The sequence below is a fragment of the Triturus cristatus genome, chromosome 5_2 (genome assembly GCF_964204655.1).
Source record: "Triturus cristatus chromosome 5_2, aTriCri1.1, whole genome shotgun sequence".
Taxonomy (NCBI): domain Eukaryota; kingdom Metazoa; phylum Chordata; class Amphibia; order Caudata; family Salamandridae; genus Triturus; species Triturus cristatus.
In genome coordinates, this window is record NC_140588.1 from 203,327,803 (window position 1) to 203,353,572 (window position 25,770).

Consider the following 25,770-nt stretch of genomic DNA (forward strand, 5'->3'; position numbering starts at 1 on the left):
TAAAAGGAAAATGGAAGTGGAGTATGGAGGTGTTCTCTGTGGGCACCAATAATCCTCCATTTTCCAAACACCATTCTTAAACTAAAATAAATTGTAATGATCAAACTACAACCCAAGGGACAGGATCACTAGTAGTGCTAGCAAAGCATTAACTGTATGAATTTCGATCAATGTTCAGAAACAGTAGGAATGCAGCTTGAGGGTTCCCTACAGGGTGCACAACACATTAAAAGTTCTCAAATCCAGTTATTTATTTACAGTGTGATGTTGCAAAGGAACACAAGGCACACACACTATATATACATAGATATATATTTCTTTTCAATGAAAAAAACAAAGGTTAAGTAGCGTTATGGTTAGGTGAATATGTCAGTGAGAACATTAATGTTTTGAACTAAAAAAAACACCAAAGTCACCAGTTAAAGTTAGGAGAGCTGACTAAAACGTGCACCCTGCCATGCACTGCTTATGACCTCACATATTACATCACTCATGTCATGTTCTATGACATCATTTATGACTTCTCTGATAACATCTTAAATGTTCTCATATTCACCTAACTAGAACGCTACTTTATCCTTTGCTTTTTTAGTGAATTTCTAGGGATTGTTTAATGTAATTTAATATTTTATTACCATAAATAAAGGTGTGTGTTTTCTTTTAAGGGTTGGTGGTGCAATGCCCCCTCCCCAAGCTTCATTGCCCTGGGGGACTCTATCCTACAAGGTCATATATAGGCAGCCCCCCTCCCAGAACCTCTTTAGGCCCTATGACTGTAGCCCCCAGGGCCATATTTATTTTTAAATTGGGAGCCACATGGCCCCCCTGGTCGAGCCCATTATGTTCCTGGGGACCCCATCACCCTGGACCACATATATTATAATCGGAACGGGGGATGAGTGACCTCGTCCTCTCCTAGCCTCTTTAGGCCCTGGAGACCCAACCCCCAAAGCCTTTTTTTAAAGTGGGAGTGTGCCTGCGAGTCCCCCTCCCTGAGCCATTATAGGCCCTGGGGAGTGCACCACCGGGGCCTAAGCTTTCTAAATAGGGAGCTTCTTGATCCCTCAGAGCCTTTTTTTTTAAAGGGGAGGGGGCTGCAAGGCCCACTCCTCAAGCCTTATTTGGCCCTGGAAGTCCCTCCCCAGGACCTATCTTTTGTTAAAAGGGAGGCGGCTGCAAAGCCCCCTCTCCGAGGCTGCATTACACCCAGGGTATAGCATCCCCCAGGCCCCATTGTTTTTTACCAAAGAGGAGAGCATGCCACGTGCACCTCAAGGCACTGGGGACCCCATTCTTCAGGGCCACTACTTATCTTAAAGGGAAGGGGGCTGCATGGCCCCCCTCCCTGAGCCAGTTTCAGCCCCACTCATTAAGGCAGCGGGAGAAGGCCCAGGGCCCTCACAGCCCCATTGAGTAGGCATTGCACCCACTTGCACGGAGCAGCTATTTCGACTGCTTCCTGTGAGTGGGAGAAATCACTTGATCTGTTTCCCTATCAGCATCAGTGCAGGCAGCAAAACAGATCAAAAGTATTCTCTCAGCTGGCGGATCATTTTCAATCTGGGAGATTAAAAATGCTCCTTCTGCCAGACAGGAGGAATAACAGGTTTGTGTCATGGGGGGTGGGCTTCCTGGGACACTGTATTGAGCCGGCCCCGGGACATGGGGTCCCCAGGGCCATAGAAGGGCTCAGGGAGGGGGAGTTGTGTGGCCCCCCTTCCTTTCACAAGGTTTAGCAGCCCTGGGGATGCTGTTCTCAGGGCCTTGAAAGACTTGAGGGGGGGACCATGTGGCCCCCTCCCCCGTTTTTGGTGATTTTGGCCCGAGTGTGTGCTTCCCAGGGCCTATAATGACTCGGGGGTCATGCGCCCCCTCACCTTTTTGGATACAGCCCATGCGTCTGCAGTTGCCATTTTGACTTTTTCTTTCAATCCCGCAGGGTTGCGGCAAAATTTGCCGATTATGTTTTGGTTTTGGCAGTTGGGTCCCTCTAGGTCCCCCCCCACCATGAGGCCTACAAGGCAAGGGATTCCTACTCTGCCCTCTAAGATTATTTTTTTTATTTAACACTTCAGGACAGAAGAATAAATCTCTGAGTCCTGTAATGGCAGCCTGCAACATTTTTCTGTTGTTGCTGGCAGCCATGGGAGTCTGAATTGGCTCAAGAGAAATAAAAGCTCCCTGGGCCAAACAGAATGCTGCATTTTTATATTGGCACTCCCACGAGAGTCTCTTGAGCTTCTCGCGGAGCCACCCATCCAGATATACAAACATTTTTTAACCCTATTACTGAACAAACGACTGAACGGATTTACACCAAATCACAAAAGAACAATCAGCAGACCAAGATCTAGCTTCCTGCCTAATTTGGGGTAATTCCGTTCAGCAGCTTTTGCTGTAGCCCTTCTTTAAAAAGTCTATGGAAAATGAATGGGGATTTTGCGTTTTAGGACTCCCCCTTTTTCTCGGCCCCCACTTGATGAATCTTACCATGCACAAACTAGTTAAAAGTAGCACATTTTTGGAAAGTTTTGTGGACCAGCTGACCTAACAATAATTACCCAGTGGCGACCACCACTTGGTAATATATTTATTTGTATGTGTGTGTATATATACATACACATACACACATACACATATATATATTTAACTGGAAAAAAACTGCTTATGACCTCACATATTACATCACTCATGACATGGTCAGTGATATCACTGAAGATATCTAAAATTACATTACTGATAACATCACTGATGACATCATCAGGTGAGTGTATATGTTTTTTAAGAGTTTATGAGTGTTAAACATATATACTAACCTATAAAAAAGTTAGAGTACTATACGATGTGCACTTCTAATGAGTGGTACTATTTCTAACATATGTGATCTGAGTGGCTGTGTGACTGTCTATATCATTGTGTGCAAGTGGGTGTTTGAGTGGCTGTATGGGTGTTTGAGTGGGAGCATGTGAGGCTGTATGGGTGAGTGAGTAGGTTTCTGACTAGCTCTATGGTTGTGTGTGTTTGTATGGGTATGCAATTGGATTTGTGGGTGTGTGATTGGATTTGTGAGTGGTTTTGTTGGTGTGAGTGGAGGTGTGAGTGGCTGTATGAGTGTGTGAGTGGTGTGTGATTGGGTGTGTGAGTGGCAGTATGGGTGTATAACTGGGTATGTGAGAAGCTGTGTGGGTAAGTGAGTAGCTGTGTGAGTGGCTGTATGGGTGTGTGAGTGGCTGTATGGGTCTGTGAGTCGGTATGTCAGTGGTTAAATGAGTGAGTGAGTGGCTGTGAGTGTGCAGTATAGGTAGGTGAGTGGGTGTTTGATTGACTGTGCGGGTGAGTGTTTGATTGGCTGTTTGAGTGAGTGAATGAGTATGTAGGTGGGTATAGAGGTAAGTGAGTGGCTGTTTGAATGGGTGTTTGGTCAAGTAAGTTTGTATGTGAATGGCTGTATTAGAGAGTGAGTGTCTATGTGAATGGCTGTATGGGTGAGTGAGCAGATCTGGGAGTGCTTGTATGTATGTGTGAATAGGTATGTCAGTGGTTGTGAGAGTCTGTGAGTGCTTGTATGGGTGAGTGGGTGGCTGTGTTGAGAGGCTGTATGGGTGAGTGAGTGGGTGTGTGAATGACTGTATAGGTGAATAAGTGTGTGCTTGTGTGTGTGTGAGAGAGAAACTGTATAGGTGAGTGTGTGTCTATGTGAGTGGCTGGTTTTATGAGTGGCTTGATGGGTGAGTGCTCTATGGGGAGTGAGTGATTCTGTGAGTACTTGTAAAGGTCAGTGAATAGATATGTGAGTAGTTGTGAGGGTGTTTGAGTGGGTGTATGAGAGGTTGTATAGAGGTGTGAGTGGTTCTGTGGATTATGTCATCAGTGATGTCACTGACTAAGTCATGAGTGATGAAGTATGTTAGGTCATAAGCAGTGCATTGTGGAGGCGTATGTTAGCGCAGGTAACTATAATGGTTATATACAAGGGAAATCAGACCCTTACTATAACATTCCTGAAATATTTGTTTTTTTCAGTGAATTTCTAAGGTTTGTAAATTCTTTTTCCTAACTATACCATCCCTGTAACCTTTGTTTTTTGGGTGAATTTCTACAATGATTTTAATGTTATTTCCTACCAATAGCCTCCCTGAAACCTTTGGTTTTTAAGTGAATTTCTAAAGTTTTTTATTGTATTTGCTAATTGACCTGTAACCTTTGAGAGTGAGTGTGTGAGTGAGTGTGTGAGTTGATCTGTGAGTGGGTATCAGAGTGGGTTTATGAGTGCCTCCATGAGTGTGAGAGTCAGTCTTTGAGTCTGTGAGTGAGTGTGTGAGTGTCGCAGTGGGTTTCTGAGTGGGTGAATGAGTGAGTGGGTCTGTGAGTGGTGGTTCTGTGAGTGGGTGCATGAGCATCTGAGTGAGTTTGTGAATGGGTGTGAGAGTATCTGAGTGCATCTGAGTGGGTGCATGAGTGTCTGAGTGTGTCTATGAGTGCTTGTGAGAGTGTCTGAGTAGGTCTGTGAGTGGGTCTGTGAGTAGGTATATTGGTGTTTCAGTGGGTCTGGCAGTGGGTGTTTGAGTGCCTGAGTGTGTGAGTGGGTGTCTATCTGTGAGTAACTGGGCCACAAAGAAACTGCACCAGTGACTTAACCCAACAATACTCCACAGTTTTACACAAAATATCTACCCAAGTGGAGTACTTCCTACTGGTTTATTACTAAATGCTACCTCCTTGGTTAAATGTCCAGGACGTATTCTACACTACAGCTGTGTATTGGAGCATGAGGAATTGTCACCAGTTAAACTGTGTGCATATTGGCAATGTGATTGTTACTGGTACGCCTTTGTCCAGAAATATGTGATAACATAACTTTTCCTATAGAGAAGACAACGATACTACAATGAGGTAAATCTCCACCAAACAAAGGTCTTTCTTCTTAACCATATGAAGCAAGTGCTTCTTTGTTTGGTGGAAATGTCCTCATATTTCTCAGCATCAACAACCCCTCACCAAAATCGGTGGGAAACACACTGGGGGGCCAATTGTTAAGCTGTCCATCATCCTGGCAGAAGGGAGGAAGATCTTTAGATACTACCAAGGTGGGTGGCGCAAAATGGCAAAGCTTCCAAGTGATTTGTACATTTAAATACTAGTAACAATTTAAAGTGTGGACCTTGTTTTCTGCTCCCACCCTGTAAGGACAAGAAAGAACCCATTCATAACAGTCACTACAGATTGACTCCAATAGCTCAATGGTGCATTCACCTCCACAAAGCTTTTCAGATTGTCTTTCTATATGGAATTGCCAAGAAAACACACTTGCTTCGCCTTCGCCAATCCTGGAGTTAGAATCATTTTTCCTTTTCAGAATTGGAGATGGGGCACCTGATATGCTTATATTTGTAAGTGCGTTCTTGAAGTTTAATTTCTGTGAAATAAGCATCAGGCCCAGAACACCCCTAGGCACCCCATCCCCTGGGGTCCAGTCACGGGTTAATGGGGAGGGGGGCTCTGCAGTCCCCTTCCCTGAGCTGATTTCAGCCCTGGGGGCCCCCAGTCCCCTGGTCCTGGCCAAAATGTAATGGGGGCCACATAGTGCCCCTTCCCTCCCCCATCCCCCGGGGCCAGACAACATTCAATGGGGGAGGGGGCGTAGTGTAGTTACTGAGTTAATGTATGCACAGTACACACACCCTAATTTCTTCCAGAAACAAGCACACAGCACCTTTCTGCACCTGTGAATGGCTGCAAAACTAGATTATGGAGATACAAATAGTGTTTTGAAGTAATTGTCCGTATAGTATATTTATTCAGCGATGGGCAAAGTTACACCTGTACTGGGCAACTTTGCATCGGTCTTGAACTGTTGTTTGCACTGAATGACTGGTTCAAAATGGTATTCTTGCACATGTCGTTTGGGGCAATGTCACAGCAAAAATGCCCACCATGAATGATAAATTGACTGGCACCACAAGTACAACATTGCTAAGCAGTCTCATGATTTACCTGCATAGTTTGTTATTTTGTAACTTGACTACATGAATACACGACGTGCCTGTTTCCCTTAGGCGATATGCACTACTACTGCAGCTAGAATACCTCAATATCATTGTCCATCAGTTACTGATACAGAAGCAAAATATTTTGATGCCTCTAGAAACGTCACTGTGAAAAATGTTGAATTAAAAAGGCAATAAATCATGGTTAGTGTGCATCTTCTTTGTTGGATTTTAATTGGCTTACTACTTACATCCATTTTAAATTGGAGAAGGAAGTTTTCTTGAAGGGCGAGAATCCTGGAAGAGAAATAATATACATATAATAACATTTATCAAGTAAAAATATACTGATTTTCACAAAAACGGAAAATAATAAATACACTTGCAGAATTCATGCCCATTACATCAATTAACCGAAATGTATAAATGTAGCACACAAACTCTAAATGCTGCTGCATTTTCTTAAAGAAGTAGCAGTTTCAGTGCTCAACTCACCAAGATTTTTATGTTTGCATATGTCCGTAAATTCTTAATAATTTTATATCTAATTAGTTAATCAGGGCGTTTTTTTTATTCTTCAGTATGTTATGTGATAGGTTACCTTGCATTGTGTTATTGGTGGTGTTTCTTACTGAATGCGTATCTTGATCCATTCTGTCTCTTACACAAAGACATTAGATTAACTGAACACTTGCCTTGTACGGGCAGCACAGAAGCGGCTATTTAGCTTGAGCTGACTCATCCCTTTAGGGGGCACTACACCATGGCAGGTAAGTCCCCTTTTTAGGTTTGCCAGCACAATGGAAATCTATTGCATTTAATAATAATCTTAAAAGGGGCTTACATCCCCCCTCACTTTTCATTAATTTGTGTGCTTGCCATTTACGTTTCCTCTGTTTCTATTGGTCGTCGCATGCCATTTCCTGTTGTTCTTTATGTGTTTTTGTTATCAGTAGCCCATGGGCCAAGTACTCCTCTTCATCTGCTTTTGTCAAACTTTTTTTGCCCAACTCCCCGGGGCTGCACACATTTCAAGCATACTTGTTTGTTTGTCTGATGTCTTCCTTTGGGAGCTCGCATTTTTAACCCCTTCAGTGCCCATGACGAGATAGTCTCGTCATGGAGCGCGGTTGCGCTGTGCCCATGACGAGACTATCTCGTCATGAACCCCGCCCGCTAATTCAACGCCCGGCACACGGCGCGGAAAGGGTGGGGCACACAAGGGGTTAAGGATATTTATTGACTGCATGTCTAGAAAAGTATCTTGCCATATCTTGAACTATCTGAGGTGTTTGTATGCATCCCCTTAGAGTTTCTCAGGAAGCATAGAAATACAAACACTTCCAGGAGCACTGACATATATGGTGCCATGGGCCCTGGGCCCACATGCTAATGAATAACTGACACAGACACCGTGGCTATCATTATTCAACTGGCCACGAGCATGTGCACTTGTGCCATTTTATTAGCAGGCTCACGTCACTCGTGACGCCTGTGAGGGATGCATGTGGGGGTGCCAGTGTGTCCACTCCCATAGGGTAGTGGCTACTAACTCTAGAGACAGTACACAACATTCCTCCAAAATGTTAATAAAAACAAAATCTCCCTAGTCCAACCTGTAGGGAGAAACAACAATGGAATATACCCCACAGGGTCCATCAGCTTCTCGGGTCAGGCATCAGGAGACGGTAGACAAAGACCGGTGACTTCAACTGTGGCATGATGATCTCCGCAGGTATTCATCATTTAACCCGATTGGTTCAGGACACGAACTCTTGCAGGGAGATGTCATCTGCGCAATCATACCATGCTGATGTAAGCATGTCATTTAGTCCCACGTAACTTCCGTCCGCTGACCAGGATGATGGTTTGTGGTGTGTAACAATAGTTCATTAACTGGGTGCGTTACGATCATGGTGGGAGTCCATGGTGAAACTTCACTGTATCATTTCTGGATCGCCTGAAGTCTCTCTTAGGCTGTCTTGCTGTGTCCAGTGACCTGTCGGTGGGACAATGTCATGGTGGCGTTGCCAGCTGTGTGGTGAATCGGAAGAACGGCAGGTGATGACTTGCCTTGATGGTTGCAGGCGTTTAGTCTGGAGTCGATCCCCTGAGGCAGGGAGTGGCCAGGTACCTCCATGTTCTCTGGGGAGGCACTTGCATTCACGTACTTTAGACGTCTTGGGCTGTTGGAACTTTGATGACAAAGGAGTGATGAACGCGCTGAGGAACATGAGGCATGAGACTCGGTTCGCGCAGGCTGTGCGGCTTACCCTCAGACTCCCGCTGTGCGTTGCCAGTTCCTTTCTGGGCAATCCCCTCTTCCCTTGCTGTCGCTGTGTCAGGACTCACTCCTGTTGTAGCTTGGGTTTTCTTCAGCGTCCAGCCCTGCCACTCACGACTTCCCCTTTTGACCTCAGCTGGTTGTCCGATTCTTGGTGTAGACCAGGGGTCTTCAAACTGTGGGGCGCGACCCCCAGGGGGGCCGTGGAGCGATGCAAAGGGGGTCGGCCTTCACAGTCACACTTCTGCCCAAGCCCAAGGGCTTCAGCCCCCCTCTTCCCCCGTCCTGTGTCTCAGCCCGGGCTGCTGCAGTGCAACTTGAGCTGCTGGGGGCTCAGCTGGGCAGTGTCTGGAGTCTTATCTCCGGGCACACCCGAGTTTTTCACAGGTCTTTAAAGACCATTTGCATATTTACATGCCTTTGTAAACTGGTTACAGAGGCTTAGTGTTTTCTCCTGGTTCCAGTACCCCCTGCGTCCCCACTGTGCCTATTCCTTACATTTGGATTTTACATTCACTGCCATAGTGTGAGAATACATTTCATGTAAAGGAATATAAAGTAGAGTTGCCAAAAGAAAAATGCCTGCTGTGTTTTGTTTAAAGATTCTGCAAAGACCTAGTCTTGACACTAAATAGACTTATAAATAAAATAGTACGTATGCATTTGTTATGTGACTTTTCTGTCTTTGTTCTCTTTAATTATCAGTCATGGATCATTGAGGCAGCCCTAGAACACAATTAAAAGTGCTTTCTATTTATATTTGCTGTTCGAAGTAGGCACAGATAAGTGCTGAAAATACAGCTTTAGGTAACTGCTTATTTTTGTACCGACTGGGCCATCAAAATAATCTGCTGGCAACCCTAACCATAGGACTGTAAGTTTGTTGCAGGATCAGCACATTATTTATTTCCTTCACACTCGATCCCCAATTAATGCCGCAATAGTTTAACTTATATCTGAAACACTACGCCGCCGTCAATATCATGCTGAGTTACTTCATGTGTCTGGGAATGCACCCTGCATTCAGACAACTCATTCCTCTTTCTCTCCCTTCACTTTCACGCTCACCCTGTGCTCCTGTGCTCACAGCGATCACAATGCACTCACACTGATCACCATGCACTAAAACCATTCACCCGCTTACCCTGCACTCACACTGATCACCATGCACTCACACCATTCACCTGCTCACCCTGCACTCACAGTGATCACTCTGAACTCACAATGCACTTGCGCTGTTCACCCTGTACCTCAGCCTGCAGTCACACAAGTACACTACTCAACCTGCACTCATGTGACACTTCACTCACCTGTCCCCCTCACTGCTCAATATGCAACTCACTCAAACAAGCCCATCAGTAATCTTACATTCATTCATCCCATTCTGAACTTGCATCCGCACCCAAATACATACGCCACCTCACTCACCCTGCAGTCACTCCTCTTACCCTACTCTCACACTGTTGGATTGCTCACCGTGCACTCACATGGACACTCTTGTCACCTACACAGTGCAGAGGGTTAATGTGCCTGCTACAAAGAATATGTACCATGCATATCACAGAAATGAGTGTGAGTAAACTATGAGTAGCGCTATAAAAAATGAAATGTGACCTAGCTTTAGGACACCCCCACGCCGCACGGCCACCAGCTGCTGCGTGCGCCCCCCGCCTGCCTCGCTGTCCCTGCCTGCCGCCGGCTGACCACACCCCCTGCCGCCGAGTGGCGTGATCGCAGCTGTTGCCTTTTCAGGCTTCTGTGCCCCGTGATTCTCCTGCTGTGTGCCCCATTGTTGTACTGTTTACGTGCTATTTTCGCCTGTCCCCCTGTACTTCTCCCCCCTGCTGCCCCGGTTACCTCCCGCCCCGCTCCCCGCTTCCCGCCTCCGTAGCTTGCCACGCCCCCTTTCTTTATGTGCCCTCCCCGCTCCCGCCTCCCAGCTGTTCCTCCCTCCCTCGCACTTCGCCATAAATGGCGACCGTGCGAACGCGCAGCGTGCACGCGCAGCGGGCGCGCCGATTGAGCGCCGAAGGTGCGCCTAAGGTAAGCCCGTCTGCGCCCGTCCGTGCCTGGACCGCGCCCAGTGCCAGACCCCCTGGCCCTCGCAGCCCCCAGCCCACCCGCCAGACGTACGACGCCGCCACCCTCAACGCACTCAACACCGGCCGACTCCCGGAATGCTACCGAGCCACCCCGAAACGCACCCACGGACCCTTCAGCTGCCGCTCCTGCAAGTTCACCTGCATCCGGACCTGCACTACACCCGCTCCCACCAAGACCAAGACGAGCAACAACTGCAGCCACCTGAAGTGCATCCTGCTCAACACCCGCTCCGTCCACAGACACGCCGTCGAGCTCTGGAACCTGCTCGACACCACATCCCCAGACGTCGCCTTCCTCACGGAAACCTGGATGAACGCCTCCTCAGCGCCCGACATCGCCATCCCAGACGGCTACAATATCATCCGAAGGGACCGCATCAACCAGACCGGAGGAGGCATCGCCATCATCCACAGGAACACCATCCGCATCACGACCAACGCCGACGACACCCTGACAACCGCCGAACACCTTCACTTCCAGGTCCACATCAACCCCAAGACCACCCTCAGAGGCACCCTCATCTACAGACCCCCAGGACAACGCACACAATTCAGCGAAGACATCGCTGACTTCATCAGCCCGCACGCCCTCCTCTCCGCTGACTACATCCTCCTCGGGGACCGCAACTTCCACCTGGAGAACATCAATGACCGTAACACCACCACCCTGCTGGACAACCTCGCTAACCTCGGTCTCAAGCAGCTGGTGACCACCCCCACCCACTACGCCGGACACACACTCGACCCAGTCTTCTCATCCAGCAAGGACATCGCCTTCAGCCACGCCACCGGACTCCACTGGACGGACCACAGCTGCGTCCACTTCAGCTTCAGAAGGACCACGACCCACCACCACCAACAACAGGCGGCACGCAGAAGCTGGAACAAGATCACAGCCGACCAGCTCGCGACCTCCCTGAGCAAGAACCCACCCACCAGCGCAACAAACCCCAGCCAAGCGGCCACCAACCTCACGAAGTGGATCAGCGACTGCGCTGACGACCTCGCCCCCCTGAGGACCCCGCCCAGCAGACCCGGCAGCAAGAAAGCCCCATGGTTCACCGAAGAACTCAAGAGCTCCAAGAAGAACTGCCGAGCCCTCGAGAGAACCTGGCGCAGAGACCCAACACCGGAAAACATGACGGCCCTCAAGCTCGCCACCCGAAAACACCACCAACTCATCCACGCAACCAAGAAAACTGCATTCAAGGAACGACTGGACAACAACGCACACAACAGCAAGGAACTCTTCAACATCGTTAAAGAGCTCTCCAACCCCAACGCCGGAAACAACGACATCACCCCTTCGCAAGACCTCTGCAACTCCCTCGCCTCCTACTTCCACAACAAGATCGCGGACATACACAACAGCTTCAGCACTCAACCGACGCACGCCACGACCGAACCAGCACCCCCCACCGCCACCCTCCAAACCTGGACCCAGATCAGCACCGAAGACACCGTTCGCACAATGAACTCCATCCACTCCGGATCTCCGACCGACCCGTGCCCTCACCACGTCTTCAACAAGGCCGATGCAGTCATCGCACCCCACCTGCGGGACATCATCAACACCTCCTTCGACACCGCTACCTTCCCGGAGAGCTGGAAGCACGCCGAACTCAACGCTCTACTAAAGAAGCCATCAGCCGACCCCACCGACCTCAAGAACTACCGCCCCATCTCGCTGCTCCCGTTTCCTGCCAAAGTCATCGAGAAGACCGTCAACAAGCAGCTGGCCGCCTTCCTCGAGACAAACGGATCCCTAGACATCTCACAGTCTGGCTTCCGGGCCAACTACAGCACCGAGACCGCCCTGATCGCAGCCACCGATGACATCCGAGCCCTGCTTGACAACGGAGAAACAGCAGCCCTCATCCTAGACCTCTCCGCGGCCTTCGACACTGTCTGCCACCGCACACTTGTACAGCGCCTCCGCAACGTCGGAATCCAGGAGAAGGCACTGGAGTGGATCGTCTCCTTCCTCGCCGAAAGGACACAGAGAGTTCGCCTCCCCCCGTTCAGATCTGAAGCCACCAAAGTCATCTGCGGCGTTCCTCAAGGCTCCTCGCTCAGTCCAACCCTCTTCAACGTCTACATGAGCCCCCTCGCAGACATCGCACGCCAGCACAACCTCAACATCGTCTCCTACGCCGACGACACACAGCTGATCCTCTCCCTCACCAACGACCCCGCCACCGCCAGAGCCAACCTCCACGAAGGGATGAAAGAGGTAGCCGAATGGATGAAGTACAGCCGCCTGAAACTGAACTCGGACAAGACGGAAGTCCTCATCCTAGGATCCTCACCCTCCGCCTGGGACGACTCCTGGTGGCCCCCCGCCCTAGGCAGCGCACCCAAACCAACAGACCACGCACGCAACCTAGGCTTCATCCTGGACTCCTCCCTCTCCATGACCAGACAAGTCAACGCCGTCTCCTCATCGTGCTTCAACATCCTGCGCATGCTACGAAAGATCTTCCGGTGGATCCCCACCGAGACCAGGAAGACGGTCACCCAGGCCCTCGTCACCAGCCGTCTGGACTACGGGAACTCCCTCTACGCCGGAACCACCGCCAAACTCCAGAAGAGACTCCAGCGGATCCAGAACGCCTCAGCACGACTCATCCTGGACATCCCCGTCGCAGCCACATCTCCGAACACCTGAGAGACCTGCACTGGCTCCCGGTCAACAAGAGAATCACCTTCCGTCTCCTCACCCACGCTCACAAAGCCCTGCACAACCAAGGACCAGGATACCTCAACAGCCGCCTCAACTTCTACGCTCCCAAACGCCAGCTTCGATCGACCACCCACGCCCTCGCCGCCGTCCCCCGTATCCGAAGAGCCACCACAGGGGGACGGTCCTTCTCCTACCTCGCCGCCAAGACATGGAACTCCCTCCCGACCCACCTCCGCCTGACCCAGGACCACCTCACTTTCAGGAAGCAGCTCAAAACCTGGCTGTTTGAGCAGTAGCGGACCCCCCCTCCCCCAGCGCCTTGAGACCCTCTGGGTGAGTAGTGCGCTATATAAATGCATTGATTGATTGATTGATTGAAATGTTTGTCAGAAAGGTGCTATAGAGAGATGAGGTCCATTGTTGGTGAGTGACAGTGAAGGAATTCATGGAGAAGGAGGAAACGGGGGTGGGGCACCAAAAAAGACTGTTGCAACGTGTGCGACCAGTGTTAGGACCAGCCCTGGCTGGGAGTGTTAGCCCCCCCCCTTTGAAGTTCTGGTCTAGTGACTCCCCTGCTTTTGCCTATTATTATTATTTACATTTGTAGTGCGCTACTGTTACCAAAAGATGTCCTGGGGCTAATAACCATCTTCTGCTTGAGGGCAAGTGAGAAAAACACAGAAGGAGAACCAGCCAAATGGGGTAACCTACAGAGTATAGAGAAAGGTTTTTATATCTTCCTAAAGGATAACAGATTCTTGGTGGAGCAAAGCAAAGGAGGGTGCAAGTTCCATAACTGCGCGGCCTGCACCAAAACAGCAAGACAGACAACTCATGCCTTCTTAAATTAGGGAACAATAAGCAGAGTGGCACAGGCCGAGAGGAGCATACGGGTCCGACATGTATGCTTGGTGAGGAGAGATGAGAGGATGAGAGAGGACAGCAAGGCAGTGAGAGAATTTGATTGAAGAGGTAGGGATGAGGAGAAATGTGAATTGCTGAAGAGAAGTGTGGACACGCAAGAAGTGAGTGTGAGCCAAAGGTGAGGGCTTCTGTTAGAACAAAGGGGAGATGTGAGAGAGGAATGGGGGGACTGGAGAGGTGTAAGATACAAATAGACAAAAATGTGAATGGAGAGACGAGGTGAATGAGAAGTGCTGAGGGGCACGGGAAGTAACAGGGCCAGAGAGGCCATGAGATAAATTCGAGAGACTGTTAGAGATGGGGGAAGTGAAAGGACAGAATGGCAAGAGGTGATTAAAGGTGAAGTGAGAGGTTGTAAAAAGGGGTGAAAGAAAATGGCCTGCAAAGTGAGAGAGGGATCCAGGATAAGGAGAGGAGAGAGGGATGGAAGGGAGGGGGTGAGAGGAAAGCTGCATGGGTAAACTGCCTAACTCTGCACAAAACCACCAGGGTTTTAAGGGGCTCCTGCTTCTCCCGGCCAGAGCCAGGTGAGCTTCTAATAAGGCAGCACGTATTCCTGCGGAGTGGAAGGCCCTTCACAAAGGTTGACTAGAAATCTTTCTGATGTTAATTGCTGTATTTTGGTTATAAACGGGTACTGATGGGGTGAACTTTTTCCTCAGTGTTACTGTGTGTAAAAAATTTCAAAATGATGAAGCAATGCTATCCCAAAATACGTGGCATCACATAACCTCATTTACATTTTCTTCCCACGCAATTTAGTCAAGCCTGTTGCGTAATTTAGTCCTCACCTGCCTCACAATTCCAGTAGCCCTGCCTACAAGTTTAGAAATTTTTGTCAGGAGGGGGTCCTTACGCCTCAAAATGTTGACAGGGGGGTCTCGGCATCCAAAAGTTTGAAGACCTCTGGTGTAGACCCTCCGGTTACACTTCCACGTTTCTTGCTGAGTGTGATGTCATGCACAAGTTACTGATGACGTAGCTGCCATTGGGCCTGGACATCGGGTGGCAATGATGAACTAGGAGAGGAGATTTCTGGATGAACGTCGTAGCCCCTTGACTGCATCTTCAGAATCTTCTTTTGCACCTCTGGCATTTGCGGTCAGGGGCAGGGATGCCGTTCGGCTCCAACTGCCGACACTCGCGCTGGACAGTCTCACTGTGAAGCGATGGGAGCAATGCGGTTTGCGCTTGCTGTGGCTTACGTGTGGTTCTCCCTTGGTGCTGTCGCCAGGGCCGTCGGTCCACCTTGGTGGCTGTCTTGTGTCTTTAGAGGTGTTCTTGGCTTGTGGTGCTACGAGTTCTCGTGCGTCTCCTCTCATAGTCTTTGACACACCTGCGTTTGTCCAGCTCTTCTGGGTGACACGAACTCCACTCTTCTTCTGCTTCTCCTCCAGGTGCAGTGACATGCACCACGTTCTAACAAGGCCAACGGGCCTATTAACTTCAATGGTCTCCGGACCATCGAGGCGAACCTTAAGTCGCTCTTCTCGGCTGCATGGCGAGCAGCCACTCATCTTGGGTGCTCCTTCTTCAGGCAGCTTCTTGACGCTCCTACTCCGGGTGTTCCCTCTCCAGGGAATGGCTTCCATGGGCAGTGCTCCTTCTTCTGGCAGCTTCTTGACGCTCCTACTCCGGGTGTTCCCTCCCCAGGGAATGGCTTCCACAGGCAGTAGGGAGCGAGTGATGGCGACTGGCTACTTGGGGTGTACGATTCTCCTCTCGTCAGCCTTGGGTCACTGATGACTCCTGCTTGAGGCTGTGTGAGGGAGGACACTGTGCTGCGTTTGGCCCCTTCCATGCTCTGTTGCTGCAGTGGAGATGTATGGGATCTCCTTGCTGATTCCAGCAGTGCTTCTTTTCCCTCCGAGAGGTCTCTTTTCCTCCTGGGCATTTGTCCGTGTTGACGTGCTTCTGGGTGCATGCGGCGCACTCCTCGGACTGCGCACTCTACTTTGCTAGGGCGTCCTCTTCTGGCACCGTGTGTGCCTGCTCTTCTTCCTTGCAGTGATGGTCGTTCACCGCCAGGGGCGTGTGGTGCACCCTTCTCACTTGCTGTGGCATAGGGCAGCCACAATGGGTGCGCTCTCTGCACCGGTCTGTCTTGCACTTTTGGCAGGGAAGACTACAGTGAAACGTTGCTGTCTGGTCGATTGTCCATCCTTGTTAGTGATAGCTGTCGTTGGCATTGCCACTGTGGGCCTTAGGTCCCCCTGTGTTGGCTGGACTTGGCGTGGTGAGCGCGTGTGCGGGCCTCGTGCAGACTCTTGGTACAACGAGCAGTCTCAATCTTGTCAAATTGACAGGCGGCCCACGGGGGCATGTGGTATCATCTTGATCAGTCTATTGGTGTGACATTTTGAGCAGCACTCGGTGCCTCCTACTCTTTATTATCCTGGTGGTTGGGCTGTGCAGTAGATGTGGGCACCTGCTCTCTTTTCATTGTCCAGTTCTGTATGCAGTGTTGTGTTACTTCATAGCGGGCATGACTTGCCCCAATACACTTGTAGCAGCAACCGGTTGCTTCAGTGGTCCAGGAGTGGGCTGTCTTTTCCTTGGGGGTGATGACCCTCAGAGGCCTTCTGGTACTGACCCTCAGGGTCCTTCCTGTGATTGCTTACGCCTGGGATTGAGTTTCATCGGTGGGCACTAGGTGGCGGTGCTGCGTTTGGGCGTGCGGCAAGGTCCGGTGCTCTTTCCTGAAGTTACTGGCTCTGGCCACTCCATGTACAGAGAAAAGGAAATCACCCTCATTTCAGTGGGCTTCCAAGGTGCATGGAAGCATTGCAGACTTTTGGCGCTGCTTTGGGCAGAGCTGGCCGGGGTCTCACAAGTGTCCCTGTGCTGAAACTCCTTTCCTCTTTTCCAGCACCTTTCTGGGGCTTTGGTGTGTGCTCTGAGTCTGCGGGACAATCTGTGTTAGTCTTCGTTCTGCTCCTTATGGGACGCTGCGGTACTCCTGGGTGACCGCCAGGTGGCGCTGTGCGCTGCTCTGCCAACCGCTGTGGCCGCTTCTCCTATCACAAGCGTGATGTCGGAGTTAGCCGAGCTTCTTCATTTGTGGGCCGCATTTGGGTGCAGGAGGCAGAGATATGAACCGGGCCATTTTGCTTTGTGGGGTCACAGCCTTCTGCTGCGACGCAGCTTCACTGGGCAGCCGGCACCAGGCAAGATGGACTACCCGTGCCTGAGCAGGTGGGTGGGGCACGGACCCATTCCCCGCATGCCTGCCTTACTGTCGCTTCCTCCCCGCTGTGCACAGAGCAGTTGCTGCATTGGGTTGCAGAGTGTCCTCACGGGCAATATCAGCCCTACCTCAGATGCCACAGCTGCTCTGGTGTATCGGCGTCTGCTGTCATTTCTCTTGCGGCAGGGCTCACAGATACCTGCACACTGCAGGGGCGTCATAGGGTGGCCCGCTCTTCCCACCAGCGTGGGTGCTTCAGGAGATGTCCCGCTGCGCTGAGGTGCGTCGCCCGCCGGCCGATGCTGCAGCGGACCGCTGCTGCCCTCGGGGTTGAAGCAAGCATCGCAGTGGGGCCGCAGACATAGCACCCTCACACCGTAGCTGTGCAAGCGTTGCAGTGGGGCTGCAGATATATCATCCTCACACAGGAGCTGGGCATCAGCTTTTTCTCCCCCTTTTACCCAAACGAAGTAGGATGGGAGATGGCCAGTCGTCACTTATCACACCGTGACGATGTCGAGCTCCTTCCACGGGCCATGGGCAAGTCACATCTCGGGCACACTCCCTTCCCTCAAGGGCCGAGGAAGCACCGAGACAGAGGAACGCGGGATCAGACCCGTCTCGTCTCCAATGTGGTGTCGTGGGCCATGGGCCCACATGCTAATGAATAACTGACGCAGACACCGTGGCTATCATTATTCAACTGGCCATGAGCACGTGCATTCGGGCCCTTTTATTAGCAGGCTTGCGTCACTCGTGACGCCTGTGAGGGATGCATTTGGGGGTTCCTGTGTGCCCACTTCCATAGGGGAGTGGCTACTAACTCTGTGCCTGTCGAGACACTAGAACGTGTCTCACAGGACACAACAACATAAAGGGAAGGAAGCTTCAATAATTAGAATACTGGCCATTGCGTGACAGGATTGACGTTATCTGTTTGGGAGAGACGGAGATGTTTCTTCCACAGCAGAGGCTCCTTTTCCAGGACTTCGGTCTGCCTTTTCTGGACTGAGTTGTGTTTTTTAAACTTTCCTGCAGTCCCTCTCTTTCACTTTTCGATGCACTCTAGTAGAGCGCATGTGCCTGCTGCCTGTCACCTTCAGCTGCATTGCTTGCTCCCTGCTCGCCCTCCTCCCACTGTCCATTGTGGTGCTCCCTCTCTTGTGCTATTTATGTCCCTGCTATCCCACGTCAGTTGTCCTCCAGTGCTATCTCCGACAGGCGCACTCCATGAAAGCACAGCTTGTTGTTTATTTTTAGTATCGCACTCCGTCAGAGTGCATGTTTTTGCAAGCCCTCTCCACCACTCCTTGTTCCTCCCACGCCGTCCTTGTTTTATTTTTACACTAGTAGGAGTCAGTGCAGCCTTAGCCACCAAAATGTGAAACGAGACAGGCCTGCTGCAAGCACTTCTGCTTTCAGATGGCTTCCCCCACACAGGAAGGTTTGGAGAATGATGCACCTGAAGGAGTGAGGGCTGAAGCTACAAGAAAGATCCATAAATATTTGGACCTTGGGCTGATTGAAAGCCAGAACCTTGCTCAAGCCTGGGCAGAGCCTTTATTGGCTCATCTGCTCTAGTGCAACATCTGGGGCCATCTTACCATGCCTCTTGTTTAGACTGGCTCCACTCTCAGATTGAAGGGAAAGGTGGTGTGTGCTCATGCTGTATCACTTTGCATAGAATCCGTGCACTCTTTTGGTGCACTTGTTGGTCGCCTTCCTCTTATCATTAGTGTTTTTCACCTCCACAACAGCATTGTTTTATTCAGCTTTGGAGAACATGTTGAATGAGAAATGCTGAAATTCAAGCCAGAGGCGTATTTCATTTTACAAAGTACATTTTGCGCATTGACATGACGTCAAAAGTGTGCACTGGCCATAGTGCAAGATAGGAAATGCTCACCTGCCCGACTGATATTTGGTTGGTAAAACACAGTAATAACTAGAGCTCAATCGGCCCTTTAGATCTCTGGGCCCAGGTGCCATACAACCTGCTGGACCATTCATAACTATGCACCCATAGACGCCACTCCCAACAACTTCTTGTTCAGATGGTAATAGAAAGCAAACACTGCCAAGCTTGTGATGGGAAAGCAGGCATAGCTTTTCTTTATACACACTGAACGAATACTTATGTGTATTTTGGGGGGAGTCCAGTTTTTGTGTGCCCTTTCAATAGTGTATGAACTCAGCTGGAACTTTGCAACACATTCAACAAGAGCAGAGTTTACTCAAGTGTTGTCAGTCAGAGATCTGGTGAGAGGTGCCTGCTTTCTGCTTCCAGGACTATTACTGCCTGTGACAAAAAGCTTGCCGAGTCTCGCCTACAGTCCCTCCTCTCCCCCATTCACTTCGGACATTCCAGTAATTGTAACTGCAGGTGGATGTAAGACTGGTTTACAGACTTCTTTTGAAGAATATTATAGAAAAACATGATGAACATTTTTTCTCTCTGTTTTTTCAATAAACTATCAGTTTAAGACAATGGCTTTTAAACACTGTTTTGAATGGTATTTTATTATAGTTCTTATTGTGGGGAAATAGAACAAACATTGGCAACGCCAATGGGTTGCACCTATGCAAAATCTATTGGCTTTGTCAATGTTTTTTTACACAGTGCACAGTGCCACATGGCTTAAAGTAAAAAAAAAAACGCAATAACACAGCCAACTTTGACAGCATCATACCATTTTTTATTTACTCTAAGCCATGTTCCACAGCAGCTTATCTGCTGTGCAACATGTAAAAAAAATTGACAGAGCAAATAGATTTGCATGGGAAAAAAAACTATTGCCTTTGCCAATGCTTGTTGACATTCTATGCGTCCAACCTAGCTGTGCTAAGTTGGCTCTCCCATTCTAATTGCATTCCTCAATATGGTACCATATGACACTACTCTACCCTGGAATGACTGTTGAGGTAAGGTCTTAGAGGTGCAGATGCATGTGACGGTCTGCGAGAAAATATTGTGGATGGTCCAGACACTGAACCAAGAGGCAGCAAAGCAACACACTTCAAAACCTCCCTGCTAATCCCTAATACGTCCCCGCAAAAAAGGAATAAGAGGGAAACTGGGAACAAGGTGCTTGCAGACAGGTGAAGTCATGCAGTTAGGGTCTATCTCCACGCCCTCCTTTTCATCTTTGTCCCTTTCAGGCAAGCAGCTTTCCTCATTCTTTAAAGTAAGAAACAAACTCATAAATGAAAAAGAAGCGCCACAGTCAAGGACTGCTCCTGACCCTAGAGGGGTATCACAGCAGCTGTTTAAAAGGTAATAGGAAGTCGTGCTCGAATATCTGCATCGCATACTCCAATTCAGGTCTCTTCACATCCACCTGGGAGTTCAACTCCAGGGAGCACAGCCTAACACCCAACCAACACGCATCTAGGTCCTTCAGTCAAAGAATGTGCCCAAGAGACTCTGTTAGAAAAGACACGTTGCCACTGGTTTCTGTCACCTCAATTGAACTGGAACTCTAATAACTGGGACAATACCCACTGCCATTTTTTATGTGATTTCCAGTGACTTTCCCTCCCACGGCTATTTTAGTAGCATCCTATGTGCCTGTTGATCCTGAACTGCTCCATTCCCTTTGAGCATTTTTGGGATCACCTTGCCATTCTCTTCAAGAAATCTCTCCTACAAACCCCACGGTAAGATCCTTTTTTTCTGTAATGACTGCACACCATTGAGCCTGTATGCTACCTACCCACCCTTGACCATGCGTCCTACCCATCCACACTTGAGACTGTGCCAAACCCAACTACCCCGGAGTCTGTGTGCTGGTCACCCAGTCCTGAGCCTGTGTCATGTGCCCACCTTTGTGCTAGTTAAACCATCCCTGAACCCGTGTGGTACCTACCTACAAACTGTTGAGTCTGCGCGCCTGCTAAGCTTCTTTGATCTTGTGAGTCACTTGTCCATCCTGAGATGAAGTCTGTGTATTATCTACCCAATCCTGAGCTTGTAGGCTGCCTACCAACCCGACCTGTTCATTGCCTGTCTAGCTGACCTTGCGAGATGCCCTTGAGCCTTCCAAATGTTTTATTTACCCTTTTTTTCATACGCTTAATGAAATGTTAAAATATCCAATCTCTGGCACATTTTCCAATTTCCTCTTTTGCATATATGTGGCCTGTCTGTATAATGTTTCCTCAGTGGTTATTTTATTTGACTGTTCGTGAACTGTTTGTGAAAAACTTGATAGATGAAATCAATTAATGCTACTTGACTACTTCCCGTATATTGGATGTAGAACATCTGCAGAAAACTGTGGAGGATGGTTGGCAGGGAATGCTGAATAACAGCACTTACTCAGTTAACTATAGAGTTAGGGGCATATCAGCAAGGGCCTGTGATAATTATCGCTCAGCGCTTTTAGCGCGAGGATAATTATCGCAGGCTAACGCTGGATTGTATCGCGGAGATAGCGTGCTATCAGCAACGCTTATCTCTCAAGCGATAGGAATCCATGCGTTAGCTGGAAAACAGTGTGATTATCGCTGGAAATCCAGCGATAATGCTGGAGCAGAGTTTTCAGTTTGAAAATTCTGGGGCTTTTTGAAGCTCTGGCATGTCTATTCGTTGTATTAATTTATTAATAATTAATAATTAATTATTTGTCTTGTGCAAGTGCGTTTATATTAATCAATCCGTTTGTCCTAACAAGAGAGGAGAGAGTTACACGTGAGTGTGCATAAATGTGCTGTTTTAAAAATAACGTGCGTGTTTTCATGTTTAAACGTTGCTATGTGCTGTTTATTTTTGAGCACAAAACGCTTTCTGAATTAATGCTTTTCTATGTTGCAAGTGCTAGATAAATGCATACACATAAGGGTATTAGTGGGGTTAACACTGTTTAATCACTATGCTGTAGTAACGTTGTTTTTGTCTCTTTTAATTAAGATGGTCTATTAAGGCCTATGTTGGTCTAAGAAAGGATGGCCGAATTATGAGCCTGGCTGTGATTTATAATATGAAAACTGTGACGAGGGAGACCCCTGCTGGAAATGGTTCTGAAGCTAACTGACCATGGTCCTTGTTGAAAAACTTTCCATGAGGACAGCAGCAGTTTTTGGGAAGTCTCCAAGAGAAGTGAAAGTGTCCTTGGCAGCCTTGGGAAACAAAGGAGCCTTAGAGAAAAGCTCTGAACTGTGGCTCGATGGCCGAGGAAAAGCAGGATAATTGTGATACATGTTTTATTTCCTTGGTTCCTGTTCCGTAGTTTTCGTTATGTGTATTTTTCCTGAGCGGAGATTCTCAAATGGAGCAATGTTACATCCTTTCCTTCTCGCTCTGCTCAGCAAGTCCGGCGGACATTAAAGTTTTTTCTATGTTCCCAATGTATCTTTCTATTGTTTAGAAACTATAAGAGATGTTAGCCTAGAGAGGCCATTTGCCACTTGCCATTTTGCCTTTGCCGCGTACCGAATCTGCGTTGCTGAGGATTGATGCTGAAGGGACTTCGTCTTGAGAGACATTTACCGAGAGACTTGTCCTGACCCGTTCTGACATTTAGCTAGAATAGGTAACTATGAGAAATGATATACTCTGATTGATTTCCTTTGACTAATTTAGATAAAGCAATATAATTTTAAACATGGTGTTGGATATTCTTTCTTGTCAATTATTGGGTTTGCGTTATTGATTATTATTGTGCATATTGTATAGATTATGCTTAGGGACAGTCACAAAAACCAGGTCTTATCGACCTCGGTATAGATGCAGGATGTTTAGGAGTGTTTTCTTTCCACAGGTTTATTGCTGGTAGAGTATTTGAGCGTATGTTAGTGAAATGGGCCCTAGCGTATGATGTATGCATGTGCGTGTAACTGTGAGATTACTTTATCCGTGGTAGTGGGAATATTGTACACACCCTGATCTCTATCAATTTCCTGGTAGCAGAGATTGATGGTTTTTGATGATTGTCTTGATTAGATAAGATTGTTTTTATTGATTATTGATTATTGGTTCATGTTGGTATATGTACTAATACTATATGTTGGAGTCGTAATGTTGAGTTATATGTAGTGCTTCTGGAACTTGGAAGCTGTGGCAGTTCCGTAGTAGGGCAGAGGGAAGTATATGCTGCTCTCGGGAAAGACGGAATTGAGGAATAACGTGTGACAATTGAAGTTGCGCGTCACATTGTCTGGGTTCGGAATTAGTGACATCGTCGTATGTTACTATTAGATATTTCTGGTATATAAGGAGTGTGTATGATAGTGAAGGTTATTTGTGAAACTCTGGTCTTAAGTCCCAGGGATCCGTAAGGATTTCCGTTAAAGCTTATCGCAGGAGGAGTAATAGGTATTCTCTGAGCTTATTTGAAGAACTGGGCAAAGAAAGTTTGCTTAGTTGATGTGTGTTATAATTCTGTAGTGGAGCAGATTGTCTGTTCTCGGGAAGCAGGATTCTGTGTGTATGTACTATATTTCCTTTGTATGAATGTGCGTGGATGTTTGTACATTTAGTTGATTGTAAGACTCTTTGGACAAGTCCTAGAGGAAACAGTTAATGAATGTATGATAGTAGGGCAGAGTAGTAGAAGTGCTACTGTGTCAATGAAAGGTTTCTTATGAAATAGACTCTCTTTTACTATTCTGTGGTTAGCGAAGCAGACAATGGAGATGTTTTTATGTTGTAACTAATAGATTTGGTAGAAATTTTGACACGAAGTCTACTGAAAAGATTTTGTAAAGGAGGGGTAGACGAGTGACAGAAGACAGGAGACAAACTGCAGCGACTGTTGACGTCAGAAAGACCGCGCTCTGATTGGAGGGTAGATCAGAATAGTGCTCGCGCTAGGATTGGTGCGTTAGTGAGAGCCGCGCAAGGATTGGTAGGGCTATTTAGTGACGTAGACGTTCCAGGATTGGTGCGTTAGTGTGAGTCGCGCTGCAATTGGTTGAAAATTCGTATTGTATATTTATAATACGGAAAGAGTAGAGAGTTTTTTGTAAACGCTAAAATGTATTACCAAGAAGAGAAAAAGAAGAAAACATTTTTTGGTAAAGTTAAAAAGTGGTTTAGCAAGGATAAAGATGTTAAAACAAGTGAGGGCGAGTTGTTACCTCCACCGAAAACACCTGCATCCTTCATGGCTGCAAGACATGGGTTTCATACCTGTATATGGTTGGAGAATTGGGTTAGGTATACTAAAGAAGATGGTGTTCTAGCTTTTCCGGAACATGGTTCATTTAATCTGGCCGTGTTGAGAAATTTACGGGAAAAGATGCTATGTCTTGACCCGAAACCAAGACCTACACAGTTTGAGGCTTTAGTGCAATGGGAAGAGGAAGTACATGAGAGAGAGAAACAAAGATCTGGAGGGTACTATAGGTACATGTTTGGGAGGAGACATGATCGTGAGACTCATCATGATCGAATGAAAAGGTGGCGAGATGTTAGTATGTCAGAGGGATTATATCCGATGAGAACAGTTGAAGGAGGAGCAGAAAGGGTTCCTGAGTCAGAAATAAGAAAATATGGAGTTAATGAGTATGAGGATGAGGTCTTGAATGACATGATTTACAAAAGACCACCTCCATATAGACCAGAACCGGACAAAAGTACACCAGTTGTTTCTCCGATAAGAGATACAGTTTGTGTTAGTGAGACAGAAAATGAGACACCTGAGGTAAGGAGTGATCATTACCTTGATGAGAATGCCAGACAATTAGCCAGAACTACAACAGAGTTGACTGAGAAGATTAGGGAGTTAACAAAGAATTTAGAAGCTGTTACGGTACCTGTAACAATAGGTCCAGTTATGCCTGTGTTTGACAAACAGAGGACAGGTGAGAATGGACTGGTGATTCCATATGTTGGGAATAATCTGACAAATTCAGTTGGTCCTTCAGGAGATTCAGGCAAAAGAGCAGAAAGAAGAGACCTGAGACAATCAAGACATGACACATGTAGTGAAATATTGGATGCTAGTGAAGCTAGTTGTTCAGGGATGCCAATTCTAGAACCGCAAAAGAGAGTGGTTCCAGTGAGAAAAACTGCTGAAATAACAGTTGATGATTTGAATGATTGGATGAAGGTTCTACAGAAAAAAGATAAAGATTCACAAGTAATTGATGTAGCTAAGTTACGTGTAGAACTAGAAGAGCTTGTCACAGGAACTGTTCCAACAGAGATTCTGAAGAGTCATCATGATGGTGAACTAATGTTTATGTGTAAAAGTGTTACCTGGAGAGCAAGGAATACACATGACAGGCTAAGAGCAATAGCAAATGAACAGGGAGTTGACATTGATAAAGTGAAAGCTTTACAAAGAACTTATAGGATGGATTTTACAGAGAAGGATATTGAAAATTTGAATGCTACTGGTAGAACAGGACAGATTAAGGAAATGGTAGCATTATTACGAAGATGGGGTGATGTAGAAAAGTGGAAGGATAGGTGGTACAAGAAAATAGATGAGACTGAAGATAGAACAACTTATTCAGCATTTCCAGTGAGAGAAAAGGAGAAACCAGTGGATAATTATCCTATGAGAGAAATACCTGGAGGAGGATATGTACATGTTCCATGGACCAGACAGGATATTTTATCATTTACGAATGATTTCCCTCGATTGAGAGAAAAGCCC

General features: G+C 47.8%; 1 protein-coding gene across 1 annotated transcript in view; it reads right to left on the reverse strand.

Moving 5' to 3' along the window:
- SCGN (secretagogin, EF-hand calcium binding protein) overlaps positions 1 to 25,770 on the reverse strand; it is a 374,305-nt gene that overhangs the window by 25,746 nt on the left and 322,789 nt on the right. The window contains exon 8 of the mRNA XM_085606992.1: positions 6,239 to 6,284. Coding sequence (XP_085463118.1) covers positions 6,239 to 6,284 — 46 coding nt within the window. The remainder of the gene's footprint in view (positions 1 to 6,238; positions 6,285 to 25,770) is intronic.